This window comes from Syngnathus scovelli, chromosome 17, assembly GCF_024217435.2.
Source record: "Syngnathus scovelli strain Florida chromosome 17, RoL_Ssco_1.2, whole genome shotgun sequence".
NCBI lineage: Eukaryota > Metazoa > Chordata > Actinopteri > Syngnathiformes > Syngnathidae > Syngnathus > Syngnathus scovelli.
This window is the reverse complement of record NC_090863.1, coordinates 6,115,317-6,134,009: the sequence shown is the minus strand read 5'-3', so window position 1 is coordinate 6,134,009 and position 18,693 is coordinate 6,115,317. Positions and strand designations below refer to the sequence as shown.

The window sequence follows — 18,693 nt, the reverse complement described above, 5'->3', positions numbered from 1 at the left end:
TTTGAGCACAAATGAAACTGCGGAAACGTAGCACCATTCTCCAGCTGTGTTGAGTTACAGTAAGCCACCTTTTGCTTTTACACAGAATCCACTAATAATTTGACCGCAGCAGCTGTCTGCAATTTCACACAGTGACACACCGCCTTCGTTTTAGCTTCTGATACTTCCTCCAAAATTCAGGAAAATTAAGTAACAACCACCCCCTCCCTCCCTCCTCCTGTCTTTCTCCAGTACCTTTCACACAGAACAGTGGCATGGAACATGAGCTACTTTAATAAGCAAAAATAGTTTGACATCAACATTTGCTTTCAACTCAAGTGTGGCAGAAGTAAGTGTCTGGTGTTAGAGTTGACACCCTCGTCCCAGATTTTCAAAAGGCCCTTTCACACAGACGCCTTCCTTCCTCCATTTTGCTGCTTGATAGTTCAACTTGAATTTAATCCACCGTTCTACAGCGATAAAAGTTTCACACCTCGGCTGGTTTCTGCGTAAAAGGCAGATGAAATGTTAGATCTCCTGTCACAGCTCTGATCCTGCAGATTTGCAGCAGTTCTATGTAAAATGGACAATAATCTACATTCAGGCTCTTTTATTTCTACTTTTGCCCCCATTTGTTTGCAGGAAGGTTCAAAACGACCAATCAAATCTTCAGCCCTTGGTTGACTACTTTAAAATAATGAACCCAGGCTGTCATCATTTTTAACCTTTATGCAGCATTGTAAACTCTTTTCCATCATAGGTGAGCGTTTCGAGAGACCACATTGAGGAAGTACGCTTTGAACTCTGACCTCGCTATAGGTTACTTGCAGGAAACAGTCTGCCTACTTCTTGTTTTCCTTTCCGCGGTCTACTAAATTACTTCTCGTTGTCTCCAAAGAGCAGCTCATAGTTGACAGTTGATTGTGGAAAAAAAAAAAAAAAAAAAATTGGGTCATTTGGTTAGTGTAACCCAGCGGATGCATAGACGTTATATAATGAGATTTAGCATTGTTGCCCTTTGACCTTGCACCGAACTCAAAGCTGTTTCTAGTATTTTGTTTGCTTTATTTGCATCCAATGTTCAAGGAGCACTTTTAAATGTGACACAGTTGCAAACTAAAACCACAACCGCATTCAATTAATGTCACTGACTGTCAATCAAGCTTATTGTTGTCATCAGGTTATATAATCCTCACTTTTTAAAAAAAAAAAAAAGGAAGTACCTTGGCTTAAATTCTCTGCAGCTTTTGTTTCCTCCTGACCTAATTATTTAGTTTCACCTCTGCGGCGTGGCGGTTAGATTATTCCGATGTGTTTGCCACGTGGGATTGGATGCACGGAGCAGAAACACTGCCCACGTTTTGACAAAATGCACGTTGAGAAATGTAAAAATAATCCTAGCTTTCTTGTAAACGCTTTGATATTGTTGAACACTAAAATACCCCCTCCGGCCGTCCTCAGGGAATCGGTAACACTCACAAAGCCGTATTGTGCTCAAGTTGACAGGCTGCCATTTCACAATCCAGCGCAATCAACTTTACACCCCAAAGCGCGCACGCTGAGCCAAGTCGTTTTCTTTTTGATTTGGCCGCTCAGAGGCTTTTTTTTGTTTTTTTTGATTGGCTCTTCTCTATTATCTCAGTCAACTAGCAAAAAACACTCACAGTAAAGCACTGTTTGCAATCAGCAGGTCACAATGACAGACTCTCTGTTATCGCTAGTGAATGATAGAATCTCAAAGTGCACAACTAATGAGTCCTTGAGAGAGTTGACGGCGAGCGCGCAAAGGCACGCACACGCTCAACATCTGTGTTGTTGTTGTTGCTGCTCCAGCGAACAGGCCCGGCGTGCTGGTGCTGGAGGTGCTGGAGGTTCAGGAGGAGTGCAGCACGCAACTGGTGCGCTGCCAGCACCACCCGCCGCCGCTCCCCCCAGCCGACCCCCGCGTGCTGGTGTTGCTCTGCAGGGAGAGGGCGGCCCAGCTCAACCCGGCGCCGGCGGACATCATCCACATATACCCACCATGGTGAGAGCATGTATTCATTTAAATTAAATGCCAAAGGTCACCACCTTTTATTAATTGTCTATTCACAGCATTAAATTAGCCACGAATGAATAGAGTTGCATTCCAATTAGGTCATACAAGGTAGGGCTGCCTGTTGCTGTTGTTCAAGTTCAGAAAGGTCACACAAAGTACAGTTCATTTGTGCTGGCATATAAATAGAAAAACAAATCAAGGCCCCATTCAGAAAAAAAAGAGAGGGCTGGATTTCATCCAAATTTGAAAGAGGCCTAACTGCGATCTGAAAATGTCCTCACCCCCCCCCCCCCCCCACAAAATCCAATTTGTCACTTGAACCTTGCAGTGTTAATCCAGTTTAAGTAAATCATTTATTAAATTGCCCCTTTTTTTTTTTCTTTACAGATAATGCAGTTCTCTGCTTTATACCAAATTCCTACAAAATAAATCCAAATCATGTACTTACGCCAGCAGAAAAATAAAGACTCAATAAAATAAAAGCCTCATAAAAGACTCTAATGGGCTGTAACATGCGAAGCAATAAACACTTGAGCCAAAACGTTGACGATCTCAAAGTTTCTGATTTAAAAAAGAAAAAGAGAAAACATCAAACCATTATTTTAAGCTCACTCCTTTTCAGGGACACAATTTCCCCTTGAAGAAACCGCTACCGAAAGGTGTGATATGATATATAGCCCTTTGGGATCCTAAAGAAAGTCTTAAAATTTAGCTTCCTTAAACCTCGTTTTCCCTATTTTGTTGTGAAATTTTTATCATTGCATTAGCAGTGGCATGACCTTTCGCTTAGTACACATTTGACGTCTGCGCACACGCGTTATGTTTGAAATTGACGACATATCGGTGTCCGTTGAAGAAAGTAACACCCTGTGTTCTAAAATAAGAGGAAGGACTTGACGCAAAAATGCTTGCTCAGTGAAAACACTTTCCTGCGTTTCCGCCTTTTTCGATATTTTTCTGTGTGGGACAAATTCATTTCTGGGCAACCGTTCAAAAGAAAAAAAAGTTCCTGACAGGCAATTGCACAACATAAGAGTTGACTCCCAACAACATGCTGGACAAAAGAGGAAGAGGAAGCGTTGCACGGGGACGGTTGCTTGACCACAGGGTGTTGGAATCTACTTGAAGTAAACTTCAAATATTAAATTGCATGGAGCAATGCATAGTTTTCCAATTGCTGTAATTAGAACATTATCATTTTCACTGCACGATTCAAGTGACATGATTCTGACACGTTTTTTTTTGTTTTTTTTTTTTGTGGAATTCCTGCATCAGCGCATGCTACATGTATTCCGTCATTGTAAACACATCCATGTGGGTTGTATGCGTTACTTGAAATGTCCCTGGAAATAGAATGGGCATAAAATCGGATACTCGGACCTGCTGTGCAAATCCAGTCTTTGATACAACAGCTGTGTCTCCTCAGTATAAAGCCTCGCTTTTTTTTTTTGCCCCATTTGTCCCTGTATCAGCACCAAAGGCCCAGATGTGCCTCGGATAGGCGGGGGCCGTGTATGCTCGGGCCTCGCTTCGGAGTGGGAGCGAGGCAGTGGTGGTGGACTCCAGCTGTTGGAAGTTGTGAGCGCACTCTGGAATATCCAAACTGGCGGAAGCGCTGGGGCCTCCTCAACGCGCTGACGTCACGGACAGCTCCAGGGAATGCTTCACATTCCTCTTCCTGGCAGTCGTTAGGTCATTTCCAGCAAGCCGAGGGGGTGGGGGGAGCACTCGATTATTTTTTGGAGCGTTTAGGGAGAGTGGAGTGTGAGAGGGAGCCAAAAGAAGGCGATTGGAAACACATGGTGGCTTCAGCACCTTTCGCTTTTGTAAATCAAATGCTAGAAGGGCTTTTTTGAAAAAAAAATGTTCTCACATAAATTCTCTAAAGCAGTATTTATATGTAGAATAATGCATCTTACAGCGGAACTGTCAATGGAGGAAAAAAAATACTAAAATGAAGGCATTGGTATGTCTAGTAAAATTTCTCTTTTCAAGCTTGACACCTGAGGGCTTTATCAGCGCCATTAATCCCGCCGTGCGTAGGATGGCTCCGCCCATGCATACCCGCTCTTTGCCCCTGAGTGGGCTGCGGTTAGAACGGAAATACCTGCGAGGCTGATTCACCTACGCACTGTGACGCCAGTAGCCAGCCACTCCTTACCTGTAAGCTGCCTACTCACCTGTTCCCGAAGAAGAAGCGACTTCCTCTTCCGGTCGACAGTACTGTACATTCTGCTCCAGTCATGCACGACTGGGTCTGTGTGTGTGTGTGTGTGTGTGTGTGTGTGTGTGTGTGTGTGTGTGTGTGTGTGTGTGTGTGTGTGTGTGTGTGTGTGTGTGTGTGTGTGTGTGTGTGTACGCCAATGACTAATCTTTGGCAAAGCACTCGGTATGATAAATGGTCAATGATTGCGGCCACTTAGAAAAGGTAACGGAAGTCTATGTTTGGTAAATGTGGGATTGTTAAAAATACAAAAATAATTTGAACAATGGTTTGCCCGTCAGTTGTTTGGCATTATATTGAGTCAATATGAGCAATTAAGGCCTAAATTATTTTAATACCCAGATAAGGTACCATGTGTGGGGAGGCTAAACAGAAAAGTTGAAATGTATAAAAAAAAATAAGCTTAATGCTCATATTCAATGAATGAGCGCTCGCAAATTAGGTTGAAGTGGCCTTTAAAAAAAAATGTACTAGAAAAAAAATTACGAATGATATACAAATACTGTATAGCTAGTAAAATAAAATAAAAAACACAGAAAATATTTTAAAAAAAGTAAAACATGGATTTCTTCATTCCCCGAAAGGGATTAGTTAATTGTTCGGCCCAAACTAAACCGCTTTTGGGATGAATTTGACATTTCAACAACAATGCAAAGTCATTCACGTGTAGTTATGAGTCAAAACATGATACTTCATTCCGAGAAGAGATAGACAATATGGCCTTTAGAGGAATAAGAAAATAAGTGATTTGTCTTGGGAGGAAAAAAAAATCCCATTTGTCAAAATACCTACATAAACACAATCTTTAATAAGCGAGCGTTGAAAATAATCATCAATTTAACATGACGAGCCGTCGAACGGCTCGCCCGGTCCATATCTGTTGCGAAATGGCGCATCCCTTCAGCTCTCCCACACTCTTTTTCCACATGTAGTTAGACAGGTGAGGGAAGGAAAAAATTTTTGCAGATTAGATGCGCATACTTCCCGGTCATGAGTTTAAAACGTAAATCAACAAAACAACCTAAATCACTTGGAAATGGTTTGCGGGATCGACTCCCCTGATTGCTTTCCACCAGGCTACTTACTCATCATATACAAACCAATTATGTCTTTTTCTCAGCAGGAATTAATCTTGCTTGTCAAAAAAAAAAAGCCTCTGGAGTGCTAAATACAAAAACCAAAATTCTACATTTTTCACACTGCATGTGCATTTTTCCCCCCACCCACATCTTTTTCCCAGAAGACTTAATTGCTTAATTATTTGGACAAAAAACAACTGCCATCTGACTTTTAAAGTTCCTGCTAGAGCCAATATGCAAAGTCATTTGTCAGTGATTGAGTCAAATCATGTTGGTTGGTGGCCATCCAAAATCTGTCTTGCGCTCATTTAATTGTAACCTCCTCGGAGTCCGGCCTTCATCTAAGTGTAAAGAAGGTGAACAATACAGTACGCTGTGCACGTATTAAATGTTAAATGACTCAGATAATAGATGGAGAGCACATACTGTACATGCCCGAAGCACTGACTGGCATTTTTTTCTTGAATTTGGACTCAATCAAGAACAATAGCATTGTGTTGAAGATTCACTTTGAATAAAAAAACAAAACCACAAATCATAACGATTGGAGAATATTTTTCCAAAGTCGCGCACATCCAAACAAATCCCTCCCTCCTCGACGTACGTGCGCGTCGTCTTGCCGCTTCATTTGCACCCACGTCAGAAACATGCTGCAACTCGCATGCCAGATCCAGTCACAGAGTGCACTTGGCGCTGACTCAGCAATAATCCACCATTCTGTTCTTCATGTCACATGTGGAAAGACTTAGTCGTAAATCAGTACTACTATAAACAATGTGCTGTGTAATTATAAGGGCTGTTTTTCAAGTTCCTATAATACCCGCGAGAGGTGCCGCTCAATCGCTCTCTCAGGTACACAAGCAGAGGTCCAAAGCAGAAAAGTTTTGCTTGGCTTTGTTTTCAAAATCATTTAAGAATGTCCATTTTGGAACGTACACCCGAGTGAAATTCAAGCCACTAAAAGCAAAAGAATAGCATGGCGCGTCCTTTTTTTTCATTGTCATCAGCCAGCAATTAGCCTGTTCCTCCGATGATGTCACATCCTTAAAAGAATCAATTGCTAAATTGTCACTACAAAACTTTTCTTCGTTCTTATTGACGTCACTCATCTAATTCAGCGAAACCACCAAACGAATCAATAGCAGCAGTGAAAGATTTTTCACGGATCTTTCAGCGTCCCTCGCAATTGGAGCATCGTTTCAAAAGAAAATAAACAGGCCTTGCAACGGTGTAAAACGTTTTGGCGAGAAGCACGCATCTGTTCCGCATTGTAACTTTCCTTGTAGATCTCATATATCAGTTTGACATAAAAACTCCCTCCTATAACTGTTTTTTTTTTTTAAACCTGTTGCTTGTTTCGCATCTCGACGCAGGTGTACGGCAACTGATGCACCACTTTTGGTCTCTTTGCAGGGAAAGTCTCTTTGTAGAACGCTTAGGCTGTGACGTTATTCTCAACGTGTGCTTCAGCCAGAAAGTCCACCCTGCTTCCAACGCTGCCCGAGCGCCACCGACAGGGTGGTTTGCGGCCAAACGGCTCGCACCGTACCCTCTGTGTGAAACGTTTGCTACGCTGTCCAAGGTCGTGGAGGACATCAATTCTGAACTTGTGCGTCCAACATTGCAATCTAAATTTCTATATCTTAATTCCTCTCAGGCAGCTACCACCTCTGACGGTCCCAGCAGGAAGAGCTCGGCTGTCCCGGCAAGGCGGTGCCATTCTCTCCTGGAAGCTGTTGAAGCCCTGGACCAGGCTGGTTCTTTGAGCCAGGATGTGGTGGTGCTGGTCCAGAGGGTCTACTCCATCCCTGCGCCTGCTGTGTCCATCGCTAGGATCAGACGCAACTCCTCCGCTCCTCCTCCTCCTCCAGAGCAAGGCAAACGCAGGTACTACCCCCCTCCAATCCAGGCCTTTCGTTTTTTTGGGCCTGCAAAATCTGGAAGCGATTAAACATTTTATGTGTTTTGGGATGCTTTCGGGACCACAATGTGGAAGGACTCCTTGGTGGCACAATGTGTCTCAGTGGTCAGGCTATTGTTCGCATCCCAGAAGGCCGAACAAAGCACGCACGCTGTCGCCATATGCCGTTGCTTGACAAAAGGACACAAACACGTCTTATTGAATCCAGCCGCACTGCCAGTGAGGCGCGCCAAATTCTCAACCAAAAAAAAAAAAGAGAGAAAATAAAGCCTGTGTGATCTTTTGGAATCTCAAGCACCAGCACGCCAGATTTGAACCGTTGCCCACTTGCTAGCTGGAACAGGTTTGTAACCGTTAATTTAATTTTCTTCAAAAAACAAATACGTGCCGGTGTGAGAAAGGTAATGGCAGCTTTGGTCGCCTCAAAACGTCCATTTTACAATGGACAATAGAAAAACTAGACACGCCGTACAATAAAGGTAACAATACTTTATCAAATAGAATACAGAGTAAAACAAACATGTCAACAAATTCCGTGGGTCAATCCGCTTCTTCTTTTGACAGTCACACTACGTTGTTTGTGGTTCAATACAAAACTGTGCAGTCCGTCAAATTTCATCGTTGAAACAGGAAGTCGAACTTGGCCAAAGTCCTGCATTGGAGACCGTTGAAATCCTCCCGCGACTTTGAAATGCCACACCACAGCTTTGTTGTAGTTAATGAATTAGTGAATGAGCTTTTTTTTTTTTTTAAAGTCAAGCAATCCACTGTGACCTTTAGTTGCCTGGCCCTCCCTTGGCGGGTTGTTTTTGTCTTGTGCTGAGTAATAAAGTCAAGGCATTGGGTTTGGTCCAAACAGATCGGGTACTGGTTGCGAGAGCGCTGCCGTGCAATGACGGCAGGTCAGCTGACACGCATACAGCCAGTTGTAATACGACACTCGCGCCTGCCATGCTTCCTCTGTGGCTGGTAAACAAAACAACTTGGCCGGAAACACTCCCTCCCTTTTTTTTATCATGCCTCTTGTTAACCAGAGTCAACAGGTTGAGTTAGAAGTTACGGGATGGAGGTGGGGCACACTGATAATAATAATGACTTCAGGATATTTCTCAGCCTACTTATTGTTGCAAATGACCATTTTGACCCACATGTCTTCCCTTGTTGAAATGTTTTATGACACAACAGCCGATCACCATATTTGAATAAAATGTGAACTATCTGCCCATCCTATTCGGGGGGGGGGGGGGGGGGGGGGGGGGGGCATATATTGGGCATGTCACCAAATTTCGACGTGTATCAATAAAATCTCGTGGCTCATTGTGTTCCTCCTAGTACTTTTCCAGGATGTCGGTGAAGAGAGAGAAAAGAAAAAAAAAGGTTGCTCTAACTAGCATCCTGGTGGTCCTGCTCTGGGTGACCACGAGGACACTTTGTGCCTCTCTTGTCAGGTCCCCAGCCTCAATGACTCACTTCTTTCTGCGCTCACGGTGTTTTTGATACTTTATGTGTCGAACACACCCAGGAGAAGGAAGATGAGGGCGATATTTACGCCGAGAGAAGATGTCAAGTTCCTGTAAATTTTGGAGTCGAATAAACAAGAAGATTAACTGTTTGCAGGAAGTGAGAAGAGTCTTTATTTTCTGCGGCCGCAAAGGAACACAATGTGCTGCGAGGATCCTGTTTCAGCCGTGTTTATCAACCTCCTTGCACCCATTGGTGGACAACACGTAGAAAGGAATCCCGCCTGCCCCCCACACACACTCAAGCTCCAATGAGGCCTCTCCGCTGTATTCTCAATGCGTGGGTCACTTACTTAGCGCGTTGCCAAGTAATGTGCTTGTGCTTGCTGTGCCTCTGTACTAGAGCGCGCACCCCGAGTAAGTGGATCTTATTTCCTGGAAGAAACGTTGCGCTGCTAAGAATTCTGCGCTTGCTCACAATAACAAATTCCTCAAAACAGCCTCTGAGGGAAAGGGGTGAAGGGTCTCGCCAGAAGGAAGTTTGGGGCTGAGGCTTCTCGTGTGTGGGTGTGTGGGTGTCGAGCTGGTACAACCGGCCTATTTGTTATCTGCCAAGTCTTGGATCAGATATTTCACTTTTCCTTTTCGTAGGCTCAAGTTGAGACAAGCTGCAGCAAGAGCGAAATAGAATATTTGTTTGGACCGCATTTGGCTCTCAATTTTGGAAACATTTCAGTTGAGAATTATTTATAAAAAAAAAAAAAAGAACATGACTTTTCAACCTGTTACCAAAATAGGATTAACGATGACAATGTTTGAAGTTCACTTGAATTGTATTCATTTGTATGCTATTGAAATTGTACAATTACTTTTGGGCTAATGGCTGATTGAGTTATTGCAGTAGAGCGCCATCTACTGCCAAGGAGGACTTATTTCGAGGCCTTAAATTTCGGCGGCTCTTGTCGGCATCCTTCATGAGTACCTGATACCTTTAAATAAAGCCAACACAGGCTCAATCCCAAACCTAGTTTGAATTAACCCCACTATTGAAAACAAAAAAGGAAGATAACGACGGATTGACTCCCACTGTCGAGTATCAACTATTTGTATCCAAGCGCTTCAAATCAATTTTCCGGAATATGTCCCCTTGAAACATAAATTCTTTTATGAGGAACAAAGTGTTCTGCGTCTCTGACCACAACAAACATTCCCTCAACACTACTTTAAACATTTATCAGCGTATGATGGGTAAAACATGAGTCGTTTTATGTATCGCAATGACCAGAAATGATCTCGGCGCTTGGCTCTTGTGGTGTGAACCGTGTTTTGTTGGTGACACATTTTTGAAAATGAGTCCCAGACTGGGTGGGGTCTGTTCAACTCCGTGCTGAGCCTCAAGTCTTATCCATATGTTGTTTTCTCAAAGATGAATTTAGGTGTTGCATGAATGCAAACAATTGGGAATAACCTTGGTTAGAAGTCTAAAAAGTCATGCGGAGAATTTTGTTTGGACATCTTTTTCTAGATCAACAAACACACGGCCCCACCTCATATTTACCAATGCGCACGTTTATAGTCCCAATCAGGTGGTTGAAAACCATCTCCAAACTTTCCCAGTGCTTGGAATTTTTCCGCAAGCATGCACATACATGACGGGCGCTCTGACGGTCGGTCGGTTCCCCCCCTGCCTCCCTCCCCTTCGTTTTTTCCCAGAGTTCTTCCCCCGCCCACTCCTGTTTCCCTCGCTTGTCTCAGCGGGGGATTTAACCTCCACTGTTTACTCCTGCGAGCTGGTGCGGCAGGCCCCGTGTCTGGACTTGACTGCCCCAGATAGAAACCAAGGGCCTGTCGCCGTGCCAGCCCGTGAATACGCAGCACTTAGCCTTGTGTGTTTTTAGGCCAAAGGTTCTTCTGTCAGCAGCAGCAGCCTGTCAAACCAGCCACCAGCAGCACAAACACTCGAGATGCCACTTGCATTGCAATAATATTACTGCTAACTTCATTTTTTTTTTTTTTTTGGTGGTGGTGGTGTGCGATTCTAGGAATGCAATCTGATTTAGCTCTGTGTGAAGACTGGCTATATCAGGGGTTTCCAAAAAAAATTTCGCGGGCCGCATTGTAGTCATAGCTTCTTTCGGAGGGCCATTCTGACTTGTCAACCCAAATAAATGTATGAGCACCTCATATTATATACAGTAAAAGCTATAAAACAAACTGACAAATAACTCCTTTTCAAATCAGACGAGTAAAAACTGGTCAAATATTAAAAAAAAAAAAAAATGATATTATTAAAGGTGAATTTGATGCATAATTTGTCTTCGCGGGCCACGTGAAATGATGTGGCGGGCCATATCTGGCCCCCCGGGCCTTTAGTTTGACACCTGTGGCCTATATCATACAAGTGCTTTTTGACCATCTCCACATGCTCAAACTTTACGTTGACAACATTGAAAAGGAAGAACCTTACAGTGGAATGTTGGGCAGAAAAACTGCATTTTTGTGACACCGACTCCTACATTAAATGAAAAAGTTGTCATTTGACGGGAATAATTAGTATCTTTTTATGATATTAAATTCACAGCGTGACATATGAGATGCTTGTGCTTCGCAGGCTTTGCGTGCTGGTCCAGGACAGCTTTGGGATATTCAGCGTGGTGCAATTGCACCGACTGGCCCTGGATGACCTGCACCGATACTACCAGGCGTGGCGTGGTCGGACCTGCGCCCTCCGAGGCATCAAGGTCGTGCAGTGCGTCACCCGAGACAGGTGAGGACCCTGCTTTGTGAATGATAGATGAGGATCTACTTAACAGCCGCCTCGTTGGGTTTTTAATGGCGCTATTTGACGTCTTATCTTATCTCAGTCGGGTATCTCTCTGGGAGAAGATGAAATGACTCGGATAGGCGAGGCTCGTAAAGCGGCCAGGAGATGCGCCCAATTTGTCACGCGCACGACTTCACCAAACTATGTGAGATGCTGAACATCCCATTCACTGTCAGTCCCGCAGCTCTCATGAAACTCGTTGCCCCGTTAGTGGTGCTCCTTTGTTGACACGGAAGATGATACCGAGGCTGTTCCTCGCCAGTCCCTCGTGAGCCACCACGCTCAGAATCCCAGATTAGCTTCAGTTAGGAGAACTGCCACGAGAGCATTTCATGGCGGGGCGGGGAGATATATGATAATGTTCCTCGAGGTGGTCAGTGATAGATGAGTGCGTGGGCCAAAAAAAAAAAAAAGTGGCGGTGGCCGACGCTAAATGTGGCTTTCGACTTTTTTGATTCAGTTCTTTAAATATCTTAAATAAATAACATGCTTGCTACTTGAATGTACAGAAAAATAAAGTGAAACTTCCAAGGTCCAATGTGATTTGGAATTGAAAACCATTATCTGCTCCAAAGTCACCCAGCAGGGTGAACTAGTGGTTAACATGTCCGCCTCGTAGTTTGGAATTCACTTCCGATCCTCCTGTGTAAAATGTGCATGTTCTTCACATGCTTTACTCAGTCTGGCATCCGCCCACATTCCTAAAGCACGCCTACTTTGAAGACTCTGATGGAATCCTTGTACCTATAGAATCGGCAATTTTCCAAAGGCCAAAATAAACGGCGTGTTTGTTTAACTATTAACATGTAGACTGACTAAAATAGTACCGCTTTGAGGGATGGAGGGAAAAAAATGTGAGTAATGCAAATACAAAAATTTGTGTCTGTAAATAATTTGTAGAAAAAAAAATGCTGTTTATTCAAACTCACAATTAACCATTCAGGCAGTTTGATTTGTTTTTAAAAAAGTTAAAAAATTCGTCACAAATTGGTCTTCAGAAAATTATATTGTTTAATAACTCTCAGTGTTTCACATCAATCTCCTGGTAAATAAAAAAAATAAAAAATAAATCAACCAAAACAAAATTGAAGCCACCTATTTTGTTCAAATGTCAAGCTCGTAAATGTCAGGCACGAGGCTTCCTTGGCACCGCCGCTAGCAATGCAACTTACTCATGTTGCCATCAAGGGGGGCGGTGGGGGGGGCTACATTTTTTCCACTACAAACATCAGTCAAGAGCTGTTTGACGTGTGTCACGTAAATAAAAAAAATGTTAAAAAAAAATAATAAAAGAAGGTCGCTCCCATTCACAGCAAGCTACCTTTGCAGCGTGATAAAAGTCAATGTAGCGAAGACACTTCTTAATATGCAAATCTCAAAATTACCTGAAGCTGACAAGTATGGCTGCGTACGTTGTTACTCATCCTCAAGCAGTCTCACTGGACTCGAATGGGCTGCAGAACTGGTTCCATACAAAGGCCACTTGTGATTACAAGGCTGACTAAGTCACTGATAAGACGGCACAGCACGTACATGAATGAGCAGCATTGACAGAGTACCATCAACTCATGATGACACTTTTTTTTTCCCCTTTCCACTCCTAGTTTCGTTTTGACAGCATGTCCGAGCGTGTGTCGTCTGTCAATGGGGGAGATTAAAACTAATCAAGCAGTACAAATACATCATATGTCATTTTCTAAATTGTTTTTGGGGGGCCCACAACTCTTTTTTTTTTTTTTTTTGCGCACCGCTGTAATTAAGGTCAAATTTCTATAATATTAAACTCATTACAATGCAATTCAATTTAGCCTTTGACCTCGGTGGGAGTATTAGCTTTTGTTGACCCTTAAAAAAAATTTGGTCGTTTGTGGCAACTGTGTGCAGGTATGGCATACCATGTTTTTGTACGTGAATGTGACCTGCATCGAGAATAGTCAGCAGAAAGCATCGATGAGCAGTTGAGAATGCTCAGCCTCCCTTTTTGCTGCAGTGGAAGTGAAACTGCTTGCCAAAGTTCCACTAAAGTCCTTTATTCAGCAACAAATCCACCCCACCACCTGCCCCACCCTCCTCTCACTCCTTACTCTACATCCTGTCTCACTCTCAGGGACTCCAGTCTTTTCAGCCTGATCGACAGTCTGTGGCCCCCACCGAAACTCCCCCTCGAGTGCCATGGGAACGTGCCAAGCATGCCCAGTGTAAGTTCCAACTTTGGCTGGACACATTAGTACGTACACCTACACAAATCAGTACAAGTGTGCAAAGACCAAACTGCCCTCTCAAAACAGGCTAATTTCAGCGAGGCCCAAAAAAAATCTTGGGATATTTTGACAACATTATGAAAATGACTGTGGTGCATTAACAAATATTGCTAAAAAAATATTGTTGTTGATTTGATTGGATTGCTGATTGGTTGCCTGGCAACCAGCAGAGACTTCACAAAAACGTTCAAGCTCGTCATAATTGTCGCATTTTCCTTCTAGAGCCGTCCTCCCAGCTTCTGCTACATCCTGTCAGGTCAAGAGAGCTCCATAGAAACCACGGAAGAAGGTCCTGGCGGCATGTCCCCTTTTCACCTTCCGCCCGCAAGGCAAACCCTGCGAGATATACTGCAAGTGAGGCGCTTATTGTGCAGGCAGTAAGGTGTCAAATGAAATTGCGCAATTGCCCCAAACCTCAAACTTCTTCTTTTTCTCACTTGCAGGATGACCACAAAACATATTGCTGCACTTTTATTGCCACTGTAATTTACAAGAGAATACAGGTATTTATTTTAAATCTATTTTTCACTTGGAATATTGTTGTTCTTAATCATCAATTGTCTTTTTCAACAATCCTGAAAACTCACCAATTTTTGCCCCCATCTCAGGGGGCGGCCATTTTGCCCCTTGGTGTCGACTAAAAATGGCAGTACGAAACAATATGGCCGCCCCCTCGGGTGAATAAAAACAGCTAGATTTTTCTGCTTAATTCATATTCTATAAACAGAGTATGAATCAAAATACCGTAATTAAACTAGTGGGGCCACATATTATTATTGTATGGACAATGTTTGATGTGATTTCCTCTTTAATTGTGAATCTTTTTTTGCATCTCATCTCATTTTGAGGATTCTCTTTATTTCTGCTCAGTTCACACTTGGCCATTTAAAACCAAAAGTTTGCTCAAAGCGGCTCAAACCACCTTTTTTGAGCTTCTTTGACCTCCAAACTGATAAGATTGGCCTCTGACGTCGAGAAGAACGCTCGTATCGCTGCGTGTGATAATGCGCGCGAGGCTGGGCCGTTCTTTGCTATTGATTGGCCAAACCTTTAAACTTTGACCACGATGAGATAGCAAGCTCCAGGTGGACTTTGACGCGCCGATTAGATGTGTGAACGAGCCCGCGTCGGTAAAAGTGCCGCTCTGTGTCTCAACGGGGTGAGTGAATCATCCCAAACGGAAAAGCTGAGACGAGCCATGATCATTTGCGTCTCCTTCTGCCCTTAGACTCGCGATGTAGGTCAAGGTGAGGTTTGGCTGGTGCTGACAGACCAGAGCTTGCAGGACAGCTCGCCCGACAGGCCCTGCAGGCGAACAGTGGCACTGCATGTGAATACTTCCTGTGCACTCACTTCCTGTGTCCTAAAAGCGCTGAGCGACCCAGCCGGGTGCCGCTTGTCCTTCACAGACGCCATCAAGAAACATGGTAGCGATTTACCTACCTCCGTTTTCACTGTTACACCTGATGTGTTCTTTTAATTATTATTTTTTTTTTCCTCTGTGCATTTCAAGTAACAGATTTTTCATTGACATGTTACACGTTGACTACAAGGTGGTAGAAGGGAAACTTACATATGCTAAATATTAAACCGTGTGTCTGTGAAATATGCAAAGATATTTTGAGTGCGAGATTCCACTGACCATCATTGGCTACACTGGATCAACCTTCATATAGGGTTGGTAGTCATTTATTAATTTATTTAGCGTTTCATCACTACAATGTGATCCCTAGTTCATTATTGGGTTTTCCTCATAAAATCTGCGGATGTTCTATCTGTGCTGTTTTTCCCGAATGATCCCTCATTCAAATAATAAACAGTATGTCAAGTGAAACTGGCATTTAAAGAGATATGAAAGAAAAAAAACATTGTTGCTTCTGAAAACATAAACTAAGCTCGTCTCGTTTACAACTTGTGCTGACTTTATCTTAAATTAGACAACATTTGTTTATCCGCTTTGGTATGTGCTGCTGTTTTGGTTAGCGACTGAGCACAAATGGGATACGTGGTTTTCAATTGAAAAATCCCTCAACTGAGATCGTTAATATAACATGTGTTTTATTATTATTTGGTGCATCCAGGTGTCTTGTTGTGCGTGAAACATTCCATCATCGAAGTCATGGACTCGGTCACCTCTGGCTTGATGCGGGAGCCCCAGGCCCAACCTGCGAGACTGGATCCGCTCGATGAGGGGGTCACGCCCAACTCGCTGTGCACTCTTTCAGGTCAGTCACACCCACCCTGCGCCTTCAACACACTCCTCTCGGGGGGAAAAAAAAAAAAATTCCGGTCAGTCAAGGTCTTTGAGTTTGAGTCCGTCAAAAGGTTTCAAATGTTCATTTTTCAGTGCTCTTGAAGGCCAACTCACACTTTGAGTTGCTTGCACTTTTCAACAACTATCAAATGTTTGCTAAAAACTAACACGTTTAATTTGCCCCAGCGGCGTGACGGCCAAGCCGTCGGTGAAAAAGTGTTTGCTTTCTTTGATTCCTTCCAACTGTGCAAATGTGGCTTATAAAAGAAAAAAGAAAAAAAAAAAAAGCAACATCTTAAATCAGATAATAATCTGCATCTGTCGACTTGTGCGTGTCACAGTGGAGGGGCAAAGTGCACACCCGCGACCCCTCTCGATTCAGCCGTCCGCACATGTTTGCTCAGGTGGCCGAGAAAATAAATACAACATTATCTTTTGCGCTCAAGTGTGAATCGTATCTGGTGGAAATGATGAGTGGAGTAAGAGCCCGGGCCCAGAATGTGCTAGAACTTATCAATTTCTTATTTAAGGCAGCATACTTGTGCTGGATTTTTTTTTTTGGTGTTAGGAGTCAGATGTGGTTCTGCTTTGTCTCATTGCCAGCTCCATTTTTTTTTTTTTTTTTTAAATCCTCTGAACGATCGGAAAAGTTTGATGCCACATTAGAAAGCTGTTGATATCAAAATTAGTGTCACCAATTTATCGAGGGTTCCATTTGTGGCTTATTTGGGCAAATCCCAAAGGGTTTGAAAGGGCAGATTTAAACCACCATTGCTTGCAAAAGTTTTTTTTTCCCCCCTTCCATGCTAAAACTCTTAAAAAAGATGATTGGTTTGTCAGAAAAATGAGAATTTCAAGTCGAACTAACATTTGCATTTTATCTTGCCAGGTGTAATTGTCGCTGTGGATGAAAGCGCGTCTTACTCCTGGCCCGTGTGCAACCTCTGCGGAAGCCACGATTTAGAACTGACAATACCTCCACCAAGGTAAATTTGTAAGACAAGAGAGCGGCGCCGCGCCCGTTGTCGTTGACTCCCGTGTTTTCGTCACAGGAGCGTCCACTGCGTCTCATGCAAGTCAACGGTGGTCGAGCCAATTACCAAAGTGCAAATGTCGGTCTTCCTAAGATCCGCTTCTCTACAAAATTGCACCATAAAAGTTAAGGTGAGTGTGCTTGATTTGGTATTTCTGCAAATGGCACAAATTGGGGTATATATAAATTGTGCCAAAACCACCTTTTTTTTTTTTTTTTGCCATTTGGTGGTCGTAGCTAATTTTACTCTCATTTGATACGATGCAATATTTGGATTCTGTCGAAAACAATGCAAACCTGTTTGAAGCATTCCTATATCTTGTTGTTGTGTAACTTTGTAATCAGTCTTGTAAAAACGATAAAAGCATCAGCTTTCCCTCTGCTGATACGCACTATATGTTGTTCAATGTGGGGTCAATGTGTCACTCGGCATCTGGTGTGCATTAGCGGTAAGTCATTAGTTTTAATTTACAGTCTTAAGAGGATTATTAGCAGTATTAATGTCAACACTTATGTTCTTTTCTTCCCCTCACCACCACACAGCTGCAGGAAAATACGATCATGTACCTTCTTGACACGGCCGGGCTGGATCACACAACGGCAGTAGGTGTTTTTTTTTTTTTTTTTTTTTTTTTTTTTTTATATAAACAACAGTATGCACTCTTCATTACATAAGAGGCGGGCGCTCTGATTGCGCCACATTGATCTTTTGTCACGTCTGGTGATAAAATTGGCCCAATCCCTGAGTTGTTATTGTCTATTGGTGGTAGATATGGAACAAATTTTAACTACTTTTGCGGTAGCGATGCAATTGATAGAATATCTTTTGGCTGGATTGTCATGTAGTGTGACACAATGAGTATTTTTATTATGATTAATCTAAGAACCATCTTCAAGTATCACTGTACCCTTAAATATACAGTAGCGTAAACACGCAGATGCACGTGTCAGTTTAATGACGATGATGATAGTACACAATGTACAGTACTTGTACGCACACGTCAATATTTATGACGATGACGAGTTAGCGTAGCCGTGCGGATCAAACAATGCACGGCAAAGCGCAAAAGTTATCTTGATGATGACCAACCGCCTGAGACTTTGTGTACAATCATCCACTTTGACCTTATTTTTTTCTGATGAGAAATGAGAGCCACTTGTGACTCATTAGGACAAGGCAAGTTTGTTAGATGGACACTATCGACGCAGTGAAATAATTACAATGTCATTCTCAACATTTTCCCTGTGCGCTTGTGCTTACAGTTTCCAGAGTTTGAGGTGTCTAGTGTGCTGGGGAAAGAAGTGGGCCCCCTCACTCTTTACGTCCGCCTGGTCTCCAGGAGACCTTCACTATGGATCAGCCTGGAAGAAATCTGTCTTTGAGGTCCTTTTTTTTTTTGTGCGCGTGTGTGTATAACCCCCCCCCCCCCCCCCTCCCCTCTTTTGACGGCCTCTTGGTGACTGCACGAGGCGAGCACTCTGCAGCAGGAAGACGTTGTGGTGGTGGTGTGGAGTGGCAGTTGACAGACCCAGCATGGACCAATGGCATGCCTCCTGTCAAAACCGCCCACGTGTTGCAAGCCATTTCACTTGTCCCGCGTTTGTTTAAATGAAGAAAAA

General features: G+C 43.2%; 1 protein-coding gene across 2 annotated transcripts in view; it reads left to right on the top strand.

Moving 5' to 3' along the window:
* The window catches only part of spidr (scaffold protein involved in DNA repair), a 73,592-nt gene that overhangs the window by 5,226 nt on the left and 49,673 nt on the right, over positions 1–18,693 (top strand). Inside the window, exons 8-20 of one of the 2 annotated variants that reach the window (XM_049748164.2) lie at positions 1,813–2,005; positions 6,734–6,902; positions 6,978–7,207; positions 11,313–11,468; positions 13,633–13,723; positions 14,009–14,140; positions 14,230–14,289; positions 15,015–15,213; positions 15,868–16,011; positions 16,930–17,026; positions 17,093–17,204; positions 17,617–17,676; positions 18,337–18,469. In XM_049748164.2, coding sequence (XP_049604121.1) covers positions 1,813–2,005; positions 6,734–6,902; positions 6,978–7,207; positions 11,313–11,468; positions 13,633–13,723; positions 14,009–14,140; positions 14,230–14,289; positions 15,015–15,213; positions 15,868–16,011; positions 16,930–17,026; positions 17,093–17,204; positions 17,617–17,676; positions 18,337–18,456 — 1,763 coding nt within the window. In that variant the 3' untranslated portion in view covers positions 18,457–18,469. Of the gene's footprint in view, positions 1–1,812; positions 2,006–6,733; positions 7,208–11,312; positions 11,469–13,632; positions 13,724–14,008; positions 14,141–14,229; positions 14,290–15,014; positions 15,214–15,867; positions 16,012–16,929; positions 17,027–17,092; positions 17,205–17,616; positions 17,677–18,336; positions 18,470–18,693 lie in introns of both variants that reach the window. The other variant, XM_049748163.2, reaches the window with a different exon arrangement.